The sequence below is a fragment of the Motacilla alba genome, chromosome 1 (assembly GCF_015832195.1).
Source record: "Motacilla alba alba isolate MOTALB_02 chromosome 1, Motacilla_alba_V1.0_pri, whole genome shotgun sequence".
Classification (NCBI taxonomy): Eukaryota; Metazoa; Chordata; class Aves; order Passeriformes; family Motacillidae; genus Motacilla; species Motacilla alba.
This window is the reverse complement of record NC_052016.1, coordinates 51,691,556-51,710,158: the sequence shown is the minus strand read 5'-3', so window position 1 is coordinate 51,710,158 and position 18,603 is coordinate 51,691,556. Positions and strand designations below refer to the sequence as shown.

The 18,603-nt window shown below is 37.0% G+C and overlaps 1 protein-coding gene across 1 annotated transcript in view; it reads right to left on the bottom strand.

Moving 5' to 3' along the window:
* The window catches only part of DDX10 (DEAD-box helicase 10), a 154,715-nt gene that overhangs the window by 100,753 nt on the left and 35,359 nt on the right, over nt 1–18,603 (bottom strand). The window contains exons 12-13 of the mRNA XM_038163386.1: nt 15,195–15,283; nt 6,544–7,018 (exon numbers count right to left, since the gene is read on the bottom strand). Of these exons, the coding sequence (XP_038019314.1) occupies nt 6,544–7,018; nt 15,195–15,283 (564 nt within the window). The remainder of the gene's footprint in view (nt 1–6,543; nt 7,019–15,194; nt 15,284–18,603) is intronic.

Genomic DNA, 18,603 nt, shown 5'->3' with positions numbered 1-18,603 from the left:
TCAGATTGTTACACACAAGTTTCAAAGTACTTCTGTGAAGTCGGCCACAAACATGCTGCCAAACAGCCTCCTCTCCTCAGGGCAGTAAATGATGTGGTACTTCAGCAGGTCTCACAGAGTCAAGGCAACTTGTGAGGCTGCTTCAGGTGACATATGGAATTAAGGGGTTTAACTCATGGCTTCAGAAGCTGAAACAAAGAGGTGGCACTGCCTAGTTCAGAACTGTGCTACAGTGGCTACTAATTTGTTAACATCTCTTGATCTAGATGGCAAGCAGTACATTTCAGCCAGCTGGAAAAGCCACTGACTTGTGAACAAGTTCCACCAGACCTGGGAAAGCCTTTCCTGGCTCAAATCAGGCTCCTTTCAAATATCTTTAATATAAATATTCAAAGCAGGTTTCCTACTCATCTACTATCTTTCTACACCTTATTCCTATTTACAAGAGTAACAAATGCCAAGAGGATGGATTGTGGGCATAAAAGGTACCATTATTCACAGTGGTTCAAAAGCACCCCAACATGTTAAAGTTTCCACAGAAGCAAAGCCCAGCACATCTTTGTAGTAATGTAGTATTTTCCACACTAAAATTATGTACTCCCTAAGCTATGATACAGGAAGCTAGTATCTGTGACAGGGGCAGTTACATAAAATAAAATTCATAAATATTCATTAAAACTCCATATTTTTAACCAGGTTTTCAACATTATTAAAGTATTTAGGATGACAGTCTTGAACAGATATTGTTTAAGGGATATATGGCAGCCATTTATTTCAAATACACAGTTTACCAGTAACCCCAAGACTTCTAATTGTAGATTTTTTTAATTAACCTAAGCATCACAGGGATTAGCACAAATACCTGGAGTGCTCTCTTATAGGTAGGAGAAACCTAAAAACTTACAGAGATTTTTTTCATAAACTACAGAAGTTCTTAGTAAGCTGGTAAAAATGCAATTGAAATAGAAATCTTTAGAGAGAAATTTGAAGATTCATGTGGAGCCAAGAGAAGAGAGCTAAAGCAGCTAACCTGAGAAAGCAATCAACAAAGTCTAAACCAATGACTGATCTACACAGCTGGAGCTTATGTAGCTAATGGGTGTTTACAAGGGACTGCCTGAAAAGCCTGTGTTGCACAGTTTAATCTAGCAAGCAAGACTCTACACAAAAAATAGTAAAGCCAGGAGAATGAACTTTTCTGCAAATCCAAAAAGTAAAAGCTGTCCAAGAAGACAAGCAAATGGGTTTGCTCTGTCCTTTTCGTAGCTCACAGAAGGAGTCCTGACTAACAGGACTTTTAAAAACTACACAGAACATAAAACTGGACATCATAAACATACTTAAAAAAGCAAGTCTTAGTTGCATTGAAGTCACTGAAGTTGCTTTGAAAGAAAATGTGATTCCTTTAAAATTTTCTATGCATTTCACAGAATGTGTTCTGTGATGACTGCTGTGCATAAAGAGGCTTGAGGTACCATCAGCAGGCTTCATCTCTCATGGGTGATAACTTTTTCTAACATTGGAATCACTTTGGCTAATATCTAAATGTAAGCCTAATTCACTTATATGCAAATATTTTGTTCTTCATATAAAGTATTACTTGCTGTAATTCAACTAGAAATACATAAGCATTCTGTTACTGGGCTGAGAATCTAAAGCACTTACATTCTTTAGGAAGGAGACTTTATGGTATGTAATGCATCACAGTATTGACTTCTATTTAACTTACAAATAAGTAACTTCTCTATTTTCTCTGCCAGACTGCTCGCTTTGCAACATGTCTCCAAGGAATAATGCTCTCTTCAGAGCCAGCAGCCTGCTCCGAGCAGCTTTCTTCTCTTGGACACAACACATCACTACAGCAGGAGTAAAGCAGGCTACCCCTAAGGGAAATGCCACCGCCAGCCCAGCCAGCCAGCTTGTTTCCTTGCTTCTTCCATCCTTTGGGTATTTTTTACCTTGCTGTCCCCTGAAAAGCTTCAAGGAGACAAAGTCAACTGCTTAAAATATATTAATATGAAAGCATAAGAATAATAGCTAGTAAGAGGTAGTGAGAAGAAAGAGAAGATGTTTCATGCCAAAAAAAGCAGTATATAAACATATGAGTGGTGAAAAGCTCTCTCATAACATGCAACTGGAGGAAAGAAATCCCATTCAGAGAGAAAAGACAAAGAGAAGCAATCTAGATAAATCAACATCTCTGAAAATTAATTTCAACTTCTGTGGAGTGTAACAGGCTTTCTTCTCCATCACAGAAGAAAATTCCAGGGGACTATGTCCTCATTTTGGTGAATTTTATATGATATTTCCTTGATTTATGTCATATACAAAGTCCACATTACAAGGAGCTAACACTCTCTGTTTCTTGGTACAGACTCACCCATCAATGTAGTTAGGGAGATTTACCTTTGTCTCATTCTTTCCTGCTTTTATCAATATGTACATATCCAGATCATGATATGCCAGTTTACAGTGTTTTTTCATGTGTTTGAGAAGATAAGAAAATTTCACTGTATGTAATAATAATGGGTTGCAGGGCAAGCCAGATAGCTCAGACAGAATCCCAGCACATAAAATAATTTCCTTCCATAGCCACAATATTCAAACAGCATGCTCTTCAAGAGCCAGACTAACTCCAAGGAATCTGCAAGTACTGTTCAAGGCAGCCCCCTGTATGCTTTTGCTTGTTACAGTGTTCCAAGCAGCGACTGTTGAATACACCTGAGAAGTTTTAGGAGTCCATAAAACAAGGGATGAGGAAGCAGGGAGGAAGCCAGAGCAATTCTAAGAACTCAGTTATGTAGTATTTTCCACACTAAAACAGAAAATTCAAGAGCAGAAGAGAAGTCTGACAGTATGCAATATGTTTGACAAGTTGACTAAAATTAAAGTATAAACAAAACCAATAAAAATATTATAGGTTTAATCTTAGTTCTCAAAATAAATAATGATAGAAGTTGAACAAATATAGCCTTTGAATTGCCAAATGCAAAAAGCAATTTCATAAAATTAGCATTAGAAACAAAGTTTGTAACCAGGGAGTACTTACAGTCTTTGCAACATCAATATTGCTAATACTGTTAAATGCGCTTTAAAAGAATAATTTCCATAATGTTAACACAACAGCTAAATACTGCCTATCTGCTAATGGCTCTATGCATATAGCTGACCTTCTTTTTATGCATAAGAACACTGTACTTATCTAAATAAGTCCCATGAGTTAGACCACCAGCTAAAAATCCTGACATATCAAAGTAAAATTCATAAATAGAACAGCCAGTGACTATCTCTTAAAAAAATGAGCTACGAAGCTCACAACAAAATTGCAATATCTGTCAAGGTCTTTCAACTTATCCAAGGTTTCTCCTTTTATACAGCAATGCAGAAAACAGATTTTTCTTTCATATGTGTTATCACGAAATGACAAAGTACACATGCAGCCAAGGGACACACACCAAGAAAGGGAAAGAGTGAAACTGAGCCACAAGTCACACTGTTAGAAGGATTAACACTGGATGTGTCACACTTCACACCATAACCTCTTCTACAGTTAGGCTGGGTACCATTCATCAAAAGCAAACTGTTCTACAAAAATCCCACAAATCCCCTTTGAGTCCATCATCAGTTTAAATAACCCCTGCTCTTTTTGACCAGCTCCACCACCCTTGGTACAAAGATGGATGAGCCAACCCCACTTGTAACTAAGGGTCAGGGCTCTACCTCAGAGCCAGCCTAATACTTCCCCTTGCTCCTTCTTCCATTGGAGGGACTAGGGTAGAGACAAGGATGAAGAAGCAATGGTGTCTCTAAGAACAGCCATTCAAATAAACCTAATGTTTCCATTTACAAAAAAATGTCCTGGAGCTCAATAATCACAGCAGGACTGCTTTGGAACTGCTTTTAGGACAAGAAGCCTAAAGCAGGAAGAGTGAAATCGCACAATTATACACATTAAAAGCATAAATGCAAACTGAATTCAATCTTTGTGGGCATATTCCTAAACCCCAGATTAGATAGCCACATGCCAGTGTTTGCAAAGGACTCCTATCTTATTTAGCACACAGAACAGATTTTCTAAAAAATCCTCCTAACTAATGCAGCTGAGTATACACTCTATGCTCATACTCCTAGACTCTCTGCAGCCTTTCCTGCTACTAATTAATGCAGCAAACTGGTTCCTGAGTCCTTCCTAGAAGGACACTGCAACACACAGCACCAGAAAACTGCATTCACACTGCTCAGTGCTTCTCACACCCCAGAATACTAATGCTTTAAATATTAACTGATCTGTCTTAATGCAATAATAACCACTTCAGAACTTCTACCCAAGAAATAAAGAAATGGAAACAAAATATAAAAAAACTGTTGCACATTATCAATTTTGTCTTAATATTCAGAAAATGAGGTGCTGAGTTATGTCAAATAAAAAATGAACAATGCCCAAGTCTTTTAATGTAATTTCTACTATGTTGCATTTCTATAACAAAACCTTAAAAGTTAATATGGTTAGTGACAGAAACCTGTCACTATTATTCTCTTATTCTTACTAAAAACAGAATCCTTACATTTAAAGCATTCCGCAATTTATCAATAATATTCACAGTATCATATGGTAATAAAATCCCACACTACTGCATGCATTTATCAAGTTAAGCAGAGCATGCTCTGCACTTTGACTTTCTAAAAACCACGTATTTCACTACTATATGCATTTCTGCAGGAGTTTATTTAAATATAATTTAAGTTTTTAATGACACAGATCTTGAAACTTTCCATTTGTTTTATTCTCATCTGTTTAGAAGAGAAACTTAGTATTTCCTTATTATGCCTCCATATACCAGAGCTTTTAGGTGGTACAAGGTCTTCTGCACTTGCACACCAAACATGAACTATTAACCCTAACAACAGTTATTCCATGTTGTATCACAGAATGAGTTACCTGAACATAAACTAACCTATAAATGTTTAATGCTGGAAAACTCTTAAAGGGTTAGCTAGTGTGGTTACAAATTACTTTCTAAATCACTTATAGTTTTCATAAAATTTCTTCTGTTCATTTTTTTACCTCAAACTTTCACCTTTTACCATTTCCTGAACAAAACCTTGCAACATATTAAAAACAGCATTAAATTGTTTGTGTATTTCAGCATGAAAAATTGTAGAAGCAATAAGAAAGCCGTGAGATGATTATTCTTTAAATAAAGCACAGATGTTTTACTCCACTTTGCTTTTAAAGCACAAAGTTCTTTTCTACACAAAAATGAAATTTATTAATAAATGTAAGCTACTGCCAGGCAGGGGCCATGCCTGAGAAGAACCACTCAGGCTGAGAATAACAGGAACAGAAAGTTAACTATGTTTCCACAGTTCTCAGATGAGACTGCAACCTGTGTCAGCCTCAGAGCTCCTCACAGTAGAGAGGGCAGGCAGCAGTCAGATCACTGTGCAAGTGCTCATCTTTGACAATGACAACTGATAAAACTACTTCATATTTCACTACATACCAAAGGAAAGATGCTGCTTATTAATGCAGCTAGTAGGATGATTAGCTTCAAGGTCATGGTAAGTGCCCTGTGTTATTAAGTAATAGCCCAGAAAAAGAAAGATTTAAAATACCAGTTGGAAAAATAAATACTTTGCTTAACAGGAGGCTGCCCTTGAATGCATCTAAGTTCAGAAGAAAACCTTGCCAAACCAGATGGTTATTTTGCTTGTATCTTTTTACTACAGAAAAACAGTTGCTAGATAGCAAAGGATACACCAAAAAAAAAAAAAATCCCAATATGCACATACCAAATGTGCCTTACAGAAATCACAAAAAAAATTTTTAAATCCCAAAACTCCCCTTCCGGTAACACTGTATTTAAAGATTTCAAGAAATAAATATTTCTTGGAATATCAAGGACAAAGAAATTGAAATTATAAAGCTATGCACCAAGGAAATTAAAGCTTTACATGAATACTTTCCATAAACCACTATAGCCATGCCTCACAAGAAACATGTGCACTTCCTCTCTCTCTTTGATACTGGCTCAATTCTAATAGGAATGGTCCTGTTGAAAGTAAAAGTCATTGTCTGAAGGTTACATTCTTGTAAAGATCATTCTGCTATGATGTCTGTTGGGAAGCGTCTCATTGTGTATTGCAATTCAATTCCCAGTACTATAAACCATGGTTCAGCATCAAAATTATGACTGAAAGTGACAGCTATTTAGAGAGGTACAAACAGATTAGGAAGGGATAAGAATTAAAACTGTCAAAATTTCCCAGGTTTTTGAGTCACATCATTCATAAATTAAAGCAAGTACAAGGATATTCATTATGCAAGTGAAGTTATGCTAACAGCATAAAAGGATAAAAGCTCAGTCACACCACTGATCTTTTGGGAGTATTTATGACCTCTGATACATATGCACAACACGTCCAACTTCAAATGAGTTTTCTGCTAAGAGCAGAATTTCCTCTTTTCCTCTCCTCCTTCCTTGGAGCAAGTCCAATAAAAAATGATTAAGATTCACGAGCCTTACTATAAAGCACACTTACCGGTGCTGGATTATCTTTAGCTTCCACACCAAAAACGTCGCGTTGTTTCACTGTCAGCAAATCAAGACCTTCAGTATCATCCTCGTCATCATCATCATCGTCACCATCTTCAAAGAACTGCATGGAGTCTGAGTTTGGTCCCCTGTTAGGTACATGAGCTTCTTTTTCCTCCTCCTCAGACACCCCTTTCGATTCATCCTCAGACTCACCACTCTCCTCAGCATTTCCACTAGAAACAGAACATTCCTCAGCTTCTTTTATTCTCTGCTTTTCCTTTGTTTTGCTAACTGATGTTTTTCTACTGAAATTAGTTCCACATTTCTCCACTGTTTCCTCATTTACTAAGGCGAGGGCATTCTCATTTTGCTCTGTCTCCTCCAATGGGTCTGCCCCATTGGCTGCCTCATTTGCACACAGCTGCTTCCGAACTCTTTGAAGGAATCTCACACGAGGTGCCATTGCAAGACCAAGTGACCTAAAACATGGAATTAACCAAATAAATTTAAAAGGCCAATACACAAAATTTCACTAAATTAGAAGCTCTCATTGACGGCTCAAGTGATTCAATTCGAATTATCATTCATATTGATACATTTTGATCAACACATTTAGAAAAGTCTAAAATACAAGTGAACACTGGAAGACGAAGCAAGATGAAATAACTGAGAACTCTCAATAACAATTACAAGCCTCCCAGGAAAGAAAGCAAACAAAGAAGGTGGTAAGTTGCAGATAAGAGCAAATTAACTATCTATGATTCACAGTAAAACATGGTGGAAGAAACACCAATGTAATTTGGTATTGCAAATACATGGATTTCATGTCAAGGACTGAGATAACACTGATCTGTCAAGTGTCCTTCACTACTGGAAGTACACCCAGAACATTATCCCCCTGACCTCACAGTGACTGAGATCAGCAGAACAAACATGGTATGGATGAATGGCTAACTGCAGAAAAAGCTAGGGGAGAGACATCTCTCCCTTAAAGGCAATTTCACCTGCTTCCACCTCTCTACAGCAAGGCTTTACCTGCATGGCATACGTAACTAACAGTGCCAGCAAAGCTATTATTTTACCCAGTTATTCATGACAATTCAAAGTTATACTAATAAGCATTACATGAAGGGGCAAAAATTGCAGAAAAATCAAAAATCCTGTCTACCAAAAACAGTGGAGAGCACTGACTGGAAACAGATACCCTGACTCCAACAGCCCATCTGACTTTGCAACTATCCACTGTTATTACACCTGGCCGTGTCAAATCCAAATTGAAAAAGAAAAAAAAAAAAAAAAAAAAAAAGCAACTCTGATTTCAGAGCCATCTCATTAGGTGACTAAAAAATGTAACGGGGACACTGCTACTGGTGCAAGGAAGACATAGAGAACCCTTGATACAGAACTGAAAGTAGTACCTTGTGCTTGTACATACACTTAAAGGAATAAAGGATTTAACCAAATACAGTGGCTACAAAAATACACAGGCACCCACACCTGTAAAAGAGCAGCCTCTTTCAATTCAAAACATGCACAGCTATACACCGCCTCTCCTCTCAATGCTGTTCAAGTAGATAGCATAAGTTCTTCTTTTCACTACACAGCCTCTGAAAGGAACCCAAGTTACAGCACAGAAGAAATATCTAACCCATACTACCCAGCAGAAATGTCATTATAAACAGTTGATGAAGCACCCAAAAGATACTGCAGAGCAGCAAGAGTGCACTGTAGGCTCTGGAGAGCCTTGAACTTTTAATGGTAGCCAGTGGGAAAGGCTAGTCAAAAGGAGTGCCCTGCTTAAACAAAAAAAAAAAAAAACCCAATTGTAATCACATTTGTGGTTAAACAGGGCACTTTTGGTACCAGCCACAGGTTAAAAGTAGACACAAACCCAAACAGCAGTCCACAATGTTAGGATAAAGAACAAATCTTCCAACAAATAAAGGTTATTTTTAATGTAAAAATTTTGCTTTAGTGTATCTGATAATTCAGCACTGTTCTACATGTAATTAACAGCAATAACAAAGCAAACAGAATTTTATTTTAAAAGACCAAAGGAGGTTTTTATCCAATGTATTTTGCACGCTTACTGACAGTGCAGAGGATAACACCTTTGGGAACTGAAATTGGAGCAACTAGCGATCTTAAACTCGTTTTACTGTTTGACAGCAAACACTAATTACCTTTGCAATGAAATGATGTGTTAAAGTTTGGCCTATTGACTAACTGTAATGGAAATAACCAAACAGCAGATGCAATGCTTCACTGCAGCAGCTGGAAGCCATTCAAACCTGGAATTGGGCCTTAACACCAGGCACAGTAAAATACACATCAAGAGATTGCTGCATTCAATCTCTTCAGCAAGGAGATTGGAGTTGCAAAAATCAAATCTTTTGGAAGACAAACACACTTTTTTGCTTTCCCAGATTTCATATTATTCTACATAAAATATTGCTGTCAAGTGTTGACAAAGCAATGCAAGCAGCAATACTGTATGGCAGCTAGACAATCAATCCTCACTTCTCTTTCTCAAGCAGACAGGCACAAGGTACACAGGGTTGAAAACTCTGATTTTATCAGAGCTTTTCTTCTACACCTCCAGAGCTAGCATCAAAGATCAGGAATACACATACATACAAAAGTCTGACAAGGTGAAAAATTATTCTCTGTTCAGCAAAAGTTACAAAACAGAAAGAGCAGCCCATGATGTGGACAAGACTTCACATCACAGATTTTTTTTTCATTCAAGTATGAAATTCCACTTGCCAGACTGCTGTACTGCATTGATGTCTTACATTAATAATTGAATAAAACTAATTGTCAGTTAGTCTTGGCAATTTTTTCTACACTGCCTAGCAAGCCTACCAAAAAAAGACTAGTGCTATCAGAATTCAAATTACTTGCAAAAGAATACAGACCTGAGGCAGAAGGAAGAGACAAGGTCAAATTTATTTGGTAAGACAGTAGTAATAAAAAAGCTTAGAAAAAGTATATTAAATAATCCCCCAATACTTTTAATTACATAACTTTTTAAAGAAATGTCAGTGTTTTGGCTCATTACTGCCTCTTTTTCATAGTATATTCCAAATGGAGAAGAATATGGGACAAACAGTCTGGACATTCTACTGCTGCTAAAAGCTTCCCCATATTTTAAGATTTGACAATTTCTTTAGAAACTATTTCCTAATTATGCACCAAATCTATAGTTCAGTCATACTGAAACAACTCAATATATGAACCAGCCTTTCTTTTCATAAACTACAAAGGGCATTATTAGTTCTCAATAATTCATTAGATGCCACTCAGACCACAATCCTACTATGACTGAAGTGGCAGCTATTTTTTTACTTCAGTGCTACCATTTCACACACTTATCTGGAATAAGACATGTGCAGGGTTTTCTGATGAAGACAGTCAAAAAGCAAGTAAGTTATTTAGTGAGATTTCATAAATCCTAACAGACAACACTAAAAACACATTAACACCACAGTGTAGTCTTCAGATTATGGCAGCTTTTAAATGGCAACAACAATTCAGCTGACAAACCAAACAATCCTGTTTCGTACTTTGGTGTGAAATGTAATGACTTAAGAGCAAGCTCTTCAAGAAAGACATTTGAAATCAGTTTCTAAAGGCAATACTGAAACCAAGGGAGTGTTTCGCTACTCCTAAACGGAAGCCAAGGTGGCCAGACATCAGCATTCCCTAATACCGATTAGGGAATGCACAGAAGTAACTACACAAATGACCTATAATGCTCTACTACCTTTGTTAATGTAGTAGCAAGTTCACAAGGACTTTCAGGAAATAAATTAAAAGAGTAAAACTGCAAAGAAGTAACACTGTGTGGCTTTAAGGAGAATACCACTTTTGTTTCCAGTGAATAATGAAGATCAAGTGTCAATTAACTTTTTTTTTTAAATGAATTTAAATGAACGTTGTAACACACTTAAATACTGCCTTTCTAAGGTTTGTTGACTGTGCTTATACAAAGACCTGGAGTGTGTTTATATTCACATGGTAACTTTACTTTGCCTCTACTGGGATGAGAGAAAAACTTGACATCTCTCAACTCTTTAAAAAGACCAAATCTTAGACACTCGAAGCAAAATCTATCTTTGCAAAAAACAATTGTAAACTAGTAAAATCTCACAATTTCAAGTTTGACAAATGCTCCTAATTTACTCCTAGAAGATTACTAGTCCTTTTTAAAACATGAGCCAGCTGTAAAGAACTGCTTCAGAACAATTTTACACAAGTTACTGATTCAGTCTGATATTAACTTAGTACATTTACTAAATATAGACATATTCCATTAGTGAACTAGTTGAGAATGATATGAACATATAAAAACACAGCACAGAGATTACTTTCAGTGTAGAAGAGGTTCAGACAAAGACCTAAAATAGGTTGGAAAAGGTTAAATATCCCCAGAAGCTATTTCAAGAGAAGAAATATGTATTACTTGCCTAGCAATATATGCTACATCCACATTTAAAATGTTATCAGAAGAGAGGATGAGCAACCATTTGAAAACAGAAGAAATCACATCAACTGAAAAGACACAAATCTGAACCAAAAGGCTTTCCAGATGGTCTGATTAATAACCAAAATGAACAGAGAAATTGTGTTTGCTGTCCTATTTACTTTACCAGCTAGCTTTATTCCTCTCCATTAAGGAGTTTAAATGCCTGGTACTCAATTAATAATAAGGAGAGCCAAGCTATTCAAGACTTCATGGGTCAGGACCAAAGAGAAGGAGAACAAAGAAGATGTCATGGTTGCAATCCAACAATTCAAAAGACCAAGATGTAGACTTCTTTACAAAAGGAAAAGGAACCTCCACATTGCAGTTCCAAACCCTGGTGGAGCTCCTTGGTACCTGAGTCACCATGTCACCTGCTCAGAGGGCAACACAGCAGAGCACAAGCAACAAGGTTTTTCAGAGTGCATTAAAAACCCTTTATCCAAGTTAGCTGGCTTAGCCAACTCTGATAGGCACTCTACTGGAACTGCTACTCATGCATATGCAAGTACATTCACTTCCAAGGTGAGTGAAGGTCAATAGCCAGCTTGGCTGCAGAATGAGGAAAGATAGCTCAAGATCCTAGAAGAAATGAGGATGATGACTAAGAGAATAATGACCCTGGGCTTTGAAAGAGGAGACTGCAGCTTCTTCAGAAAGCTGTAGGCAAAAGTTTACAGAAGTAGTTACAGAAGCTCAGGAAGGGACAGCTGGATCCCAGGTGCCTGAGGGGGAGCTCAGTGAGGAAGGCCCAAACTCTTGCAAATGGCTCGAGGGAATGCTGGGGTCTGTATGAGCAATAGCATACAAGGCTGACATTAACCAAGTAACAGCATGAGAAATAGTAAGTCTGGTTACAGGTGCATGAAGACTGGAAACAACAGGGGAAAAGTAGTTAGGAGCTATCTTTTTAGTTAGGAGATTAGCATGTATAAAAATAAGTACAAGGAGAGCCAGAAGGAGGGCCAAGAACCAACAAAGGGATGACAAGCCATGCAAAGACTGCAATGGGCACTGCCCGAGGACGAGACAGACGGCCCTGAGCAAGGTAACAAATAAAACCTTCTGCCCTAACCATGAAGTAAGGGTCAGGCCAGAGGTGGTGATGAGAGTGCAGTGGGTGCTTTCCCTGATTAATGAAATGATCCTTTTCCTTTAGTGAAAGGACAGATAGATGTGGACAGATGGATCATGTATTCTGCTATCACCCACTTCAGTCCTGACAGCACCTACAGCTACCTACTGTTTTTCACTACTGATCTGCAAGCAATACTTGCAGAACTATCTTGATACTAAGGAGTGTGTATCTGACATTTTCCCAATAATTTAGCTTCAACTTTTTTTATTTATTCTCTATGTACCAATACAGGGAGAAACGGGAAAATATGCTGCACCTCTCCTGAAAGACATGACTACAGTCACAAAGGAAATTACCTTCCCTGGCAGCCCCTTAGAACTGTGACTAACCTGTCCATCCAGCACACTCAGCTGTTAAGATGTGCCCCTGGAGAACAGTGTATAGATATATGTATGTGTTAGCAGCTAGCAACATAAAGTGCCTGAGAAAGAAAATATTTCAAAACACTGCCTCCTCTCCAGGAGAAAAGACTATGTAATTATTCCTTTTCACCCTGTTGTTTGTTTACATTTTCTTATGCTTTCAAAGCTGTCCTCTGCAATCAAAAGACAAATTTCTCTTTTTAATGCAAGCATTGAGCTTCTCCTTCATCAGACTTAAAGGCCGCCTATGTTAACACAAGGCCTACACAAGTCTTCCTCCAGCAAATTATTCTTGATGGCAATTTATAATGAGAGAATACTGGAGAGAATAGTAATGCACCACAGCTTAAAGGTGATCAATCGCTAGAATAGATGTGTGTGTGTGTGTATGCATACATTTTTTATTTATTTTGTTTTATATATCTTATATATATATGATCTTATATAACATATAAAAATGAAAAATACTTGCTTTTCTGCAGACTCCATCAACAGAGCTTAAGAGAATCTCAGTGCACAGACATGCAAAGCAGGAGAGCTATGGGGAATGTGGGTAACAGCCTGCAATGCAAACCTGACAGGGGCATTAAGCAGCCTGTTTTCTCTGCAGGATTTTTAGTGGAGCAACATCTATCAAGCTAGCAGTAAATCTCCACTGAAAGGCTGAAGTACTTTCAGAAAATGCACACAGAAGGGAAGAAAGGATTCTCATTTCAGGTTTCGCTGTAAGTTTGTGTGCAGAACAGAAACCAAGGTCGGCTCTGGCTGCAAAATTCAAACATACCAGACTTTGAGGGACTTTCATATAAATGAAGATGACTGATCCATGTATCAGTGGCTGTGCACTGAACTGCAGGGAGTATTTTAGTTAGAACAGCAGTCTGGAGAGTGGGGAAGAAGAGTGCCAACAAACTAGAACAGAATCTCCAAATTATCTCCCAGATTTATTATCTTCTGGCTTTTTGATTATACTGCCACATATTTCACAGCCTTGACTAAAACTCTCCTACTCTCTCCAAACAACTGACTGGTTTCTTGCATTTTATTACAGGAATGACATTAGTAGCTTTCCAAAGCTGAGACTCGGAATTATTTTGAGGAAGGTCCAAATCCGGGCACACAGACCTGAGAAGAACAGAACTGTAGACTACTCCGTCTACAGATACTAGATGGCAAACCATGCTGAAATCCAGAAAGAGGCATTGGGATTCTGAAAATTCAGCACTACCACCATCTGCCAGTCTGTTTCTAACACTGGCTGAATTGTGTGGTTATCCCTTTTAGCCCTAATTTTCTGCCACTATTCCTTACATTCATAGCACACTAAGACCTACAACAGATTTTAAAGATGCTGACATACCACACAAGAGAAGGGTTAGGCACTGCATGTAGCAAAAATTTTTGAGCTTATGCTAGTTCTCCTTTTTCAAAATGTCTCAATCCATAAAGTTAAAAAGCATCTTTTCTAATAGGCTTACATATCTTCAAAAGCATAATCATGTTAATGGCAGCACAGCACAGAAAGACCAGGTGTTCCAGAGTCTAGTAATTTGTCACATTTTAGTTCATTATGCCATGTGCTGGCAAATTAGCCTTCTCTGTATGAAATTCCACACGTATCAAATTAATTTACTATGAACCTTTGAACACCTTGCTGCTCCCTTACAACTACCCTGTGTCCCCATGAGATTTCAAAAACTTCACATCTTAAAACAATTTCAAGGGGCTGTCATCGGTACAGTCAACCTGTCAAAATTAATTTCCCTCCCCTACAAAATATGGAATGATTCACATACGTGTACAAAAATAGACATAGCAAAATAGATGCTATTCAGTCTAGTGCAGATGCTTCATCTTTACCAAAGGCACTGAATCTTCTGAAAAGTAATTGATGGCCAAGGAGAAATGTCCAAACCGTACTCAAAAAGAGACTGCAATACATTGTCTTTAAATACATCCAATTTCTTTTTAAATAATACACTTTACAGGCTAGTATTTATCTATGAGGCTGAAGGGCAAATCTGGGGAGGGAAAAAACACCAAAGCATTATTCTCTATCCTTTTACTTAAGAAGTTATGTCTTCTAGTGTATATAGCAAATGTACCTTCCACCTTAAGTTATTTCTCTGTACAGCATATATTGCTTTTACACATAATTTTGATTTAGAATGCTCTTGAAAATATGCAAAAGCTCAACATGAATATGTGTCACCCTGATTTTCTAAGACTTTGTTAAGCCTTCTGATGTTTGCATTCTTATAACGAATTTTCTCACACACAGTTCTGTAAACAATTTATGTTTTGCATTCCTTTATGAAAGAGGAGAGAATTAATGGACTCTTAGTCTGTTCAGTGTTATTGGAGAGGTGGCACTGTCACCCTCCAATCCACTGTTACTTTTAGAAAACTATAAATGTTAGAGTCAGAAAATAAAGGTCCCTCTTTTTTATTCACCTAGAAAGCAGCAATATCCGTGTCATCTTTTCGTGTCGTATTACGACAAATATGAAACTAAAAACACTAGAAGACTAGAAGTCCAATTCTGTGTGTTAACACAACCAAAACAGCTATTTAAAGACTGCAAAACATCTCACTATACAGCTTTCATATTTTAAGTTGACCATACTTACAGAGCATATTCTGCTAGAGGCAATTTGAAAACATCGAATACTTCCTTGTTCTTCATTAAGTAAACTGAACGCAAGTAGGATACAAAACACTGAAAGAAAAATGAAAGTATTCAACAAAAAAGACACCATTCAATTACCAACAAAAGAAAAAAACATTATACTGTTGCTCTAAACACAAAATAGAATTTCACTATTAGGTAGTCTCACATTGATTTCAGACTGAAATTTTGAAGTACTCATCAGACAAAATTTATCGCTACTACAGAAGTGATGCAACTTCAAGTACTCAAATATTTCATTACATTCACATTGGCTGAACTGACTGAATTTCCCAACAGTATGTCATGTTATATTTTCCTAGAAAGAAAACAGATTAGTCAGAAGGAAACATCACTGATTCAATTTGATTTTTTTTCTCCTAGCTTTTCTGAATGTTGTTATGCTATTCCGATGTCTAATATCGGATAGATATAATAAATTATGTGGAACTTCAAACAGACTTTGTTGCCATCAATCTGAGGTGTCCTGACTTAATCTTAGCCATAAGCAGGAAGTTATTCAACTTAATATAGCTGCCTTTCACTGTGGTCTAAGGTGATTCATATTACCTTACATTTACCATCAGCTAATCACATGCACAATGAATGCAACTCAGCTGACCAAGACAAATTCACTATACAACACCTACTAAGACCAGTCCAAGGTTGAAGTATCAATTAATCACAGACTTTCTCCAAAAAAACTGGAAGCACCGCATAAGAGAATAACTTAATCTTGTACTGCATTTGCCTGACGTCCTTCCCAAAAGGAAAGATTCTTCTTCTTCTCATGCTTCTTTTACATAGTCTAGTTCTACCTAGCAGCAGCAGCATAAATACTGGAATATTTCAAGTATCAGAAAAGACCCTTGGATTTCCGTTGTTCATAACCTAATTTCTAACACATGCCAGAACTCCTACCATGAGGCTTAAACCATCAAACACTAATAACAACAGCAAGTTAAGCTCACAGAGTTGCATTCAAGCATCCTATAATCACACCCTTGTTCTGTTATGTACAGGCACCTATTGGAGAAAACTACTGTATTAATAATTCATGTGGAACTTAAAATTAAAAAATCTGTTTCTTGTTAACCTTAGATAGAGGAGCAAACACCCAACAGTCAGGAGCATTGATGTCTTACGGGGATTCTTTAAATGCTTGTAAGAGAAAAAGCACTTCAAAAGGTAAAATGAAAGATAAGACAGTAAATTAAGCAATATTATAAACTCATTATTTTCTCCTGAGTAAGTAGAAATAAAAACTATTGATTGCAAGGTATGCAGAGCTAAGAGATACACTTTGCAAGCTACACATTAATTCACTATAGAAGTAAATTTTTATTTGCTTGTTTTTCCTAATGATGAGGTGGTTTTGGGTGAAGTTTCCTTCCTGATTATGTCTTTCAATTAATTTTAGCTGTGGAAAGTGTGAGCTCAATTCATTCAGCTGCTACCAAGATGGAGATGTGGAATACTTACATCAAACATTTCTTTGCTCACATTGAATTATTAATCATTTTACAAAGGTAATTAGAATGTTTAGGAAAAGGCTTCAGATTTGACAGATCTCATTAATCTGCTGTCTAGCAAGTGACAAAAATCAATGAAAGCTTCTTTTTTCTCTGCAGTGACAGATGAAAAAAAAGTAGATTAAAAAAGAAGTATCCTTCCTATGAATCTGAGATTTGCAGATCTGACTATCTACATGAGTCACTACTTGCTACAGGGTTGAAATCTCATTAGGTCTGTTGGATAACTGATAAAGCCATCCACTTACCTTATTAGCATATATTTCGTACAGATGGTCTAGAAATTAACAAACTATAAAGGGCAGAAAGAACACACCTTTTGCATGCTTTTCAAGCCTCACAATAACTAAGAATGGAACACCAAACAAATGCACAGAAGACCTGTTCTACTTTACAAAAAGAGAAATCAAGCCATTTGCTTTGATTTTTTAATTTGATTTCAGTGTGTTGACTTCAACCTCTGTCTGAAACTCTGTCATCTCAGTTGGATTTTATTCAGTTATCCTGAGACTTCCTCAGCCTGCACACACACACTGGAGCTGAGGGAGAACAAGTTTAGTCAGTCTGAACTTTTTGCCTGCTATTTTACAGTTGCTGTTGTCCTCTGCCATATCTGCTGTTTGATATCACTTTCAAGGCTTTTTTAAAATAACTGAACACTGCAAAAATATTATATGCAGTGGATTTCCAATTTCTATGGAAAATGTTGTGGTTGGGCATCATTAACATGTTACAGTTTTACTACAATAGCAGCTATAGGTCTCCAAAAGCAGCAGAGATTACTGTACAAGTACTGGAAATACATAAGGAAAAACTACCATGCTCTAGGAATTTACTACCTCTAAATTTTGATTTAATGATCTATTTCCTGGATCACTGTTGTAAGTTTTAAAATGCACACAATTCAATTGATGTGCTGTTTTGACAGTAATTCAAAAGTAACAGGGTGTGGCTGGAATCTCAGGCTGTAATACCCTGCACATCCCTCTGGGTGTGATGAAGAATTTATTGGACAGACATCACTTCATAACATTCAAATAACATTCACTCAATAACATTCAAACTAGCAAGAAAAAAATATTCTTTTTTTAAACTGTTTTCCAGAACTGGCTGAACTGACATATTAAATATTAAAATTACAAGAAATGCCAAAAGGCAGCATCAGTCCATGAGAAGAACTGCAAAGATTTCAAAGAGGCCCCAATCTGATTCAAACTGTATTTCTAAGCAATAGCAGGGAAGCCATGTCTTACTAAATGAACCATTAAGTTTGTTGAAGCAATTAGTAATCCAGAAATATCTATTTTCAAAAAAAGTAAAGGCTCCTTGAAGTAAATCAACAAGCTTAGAGGACACAACAACTCAGCCCTCATGCCCTCAACACATGATGGTAGACTACCATCCTATCTGAACTCTGTGCATAGCTGTGCTGTTCCACTGCTATCTCATCCATTCAGGTTGGGAATTTATTTCTTACACTACAAATGTCAAGAACTTGGCAGCTTGCAACAGACAAGCTAGACAATGTAACACCCATGCCTCTGAGAAATCCAGCATTTCAGATAAGGATCCAAGGTCAGGATTTCATTTGCATGCATTTTATTGTTTTATTCACATTGACATGTAAGACTACTTGGGCACATTTGCATAGTTATGTCTGAACATTTATAGTTAAACCTTATTAAGGAGGGACACTTCTGTGATAAACCACTTGTCCATACTTCACATTTTTCAAAAATTGAATGTATTTACAGTTTGCCTGCAAGAATGACACTTCTCTGCTATCCATAAATTAAAAACTGCAACAAAAACGGCCTCAAAGGCTAATTACATGGCAAT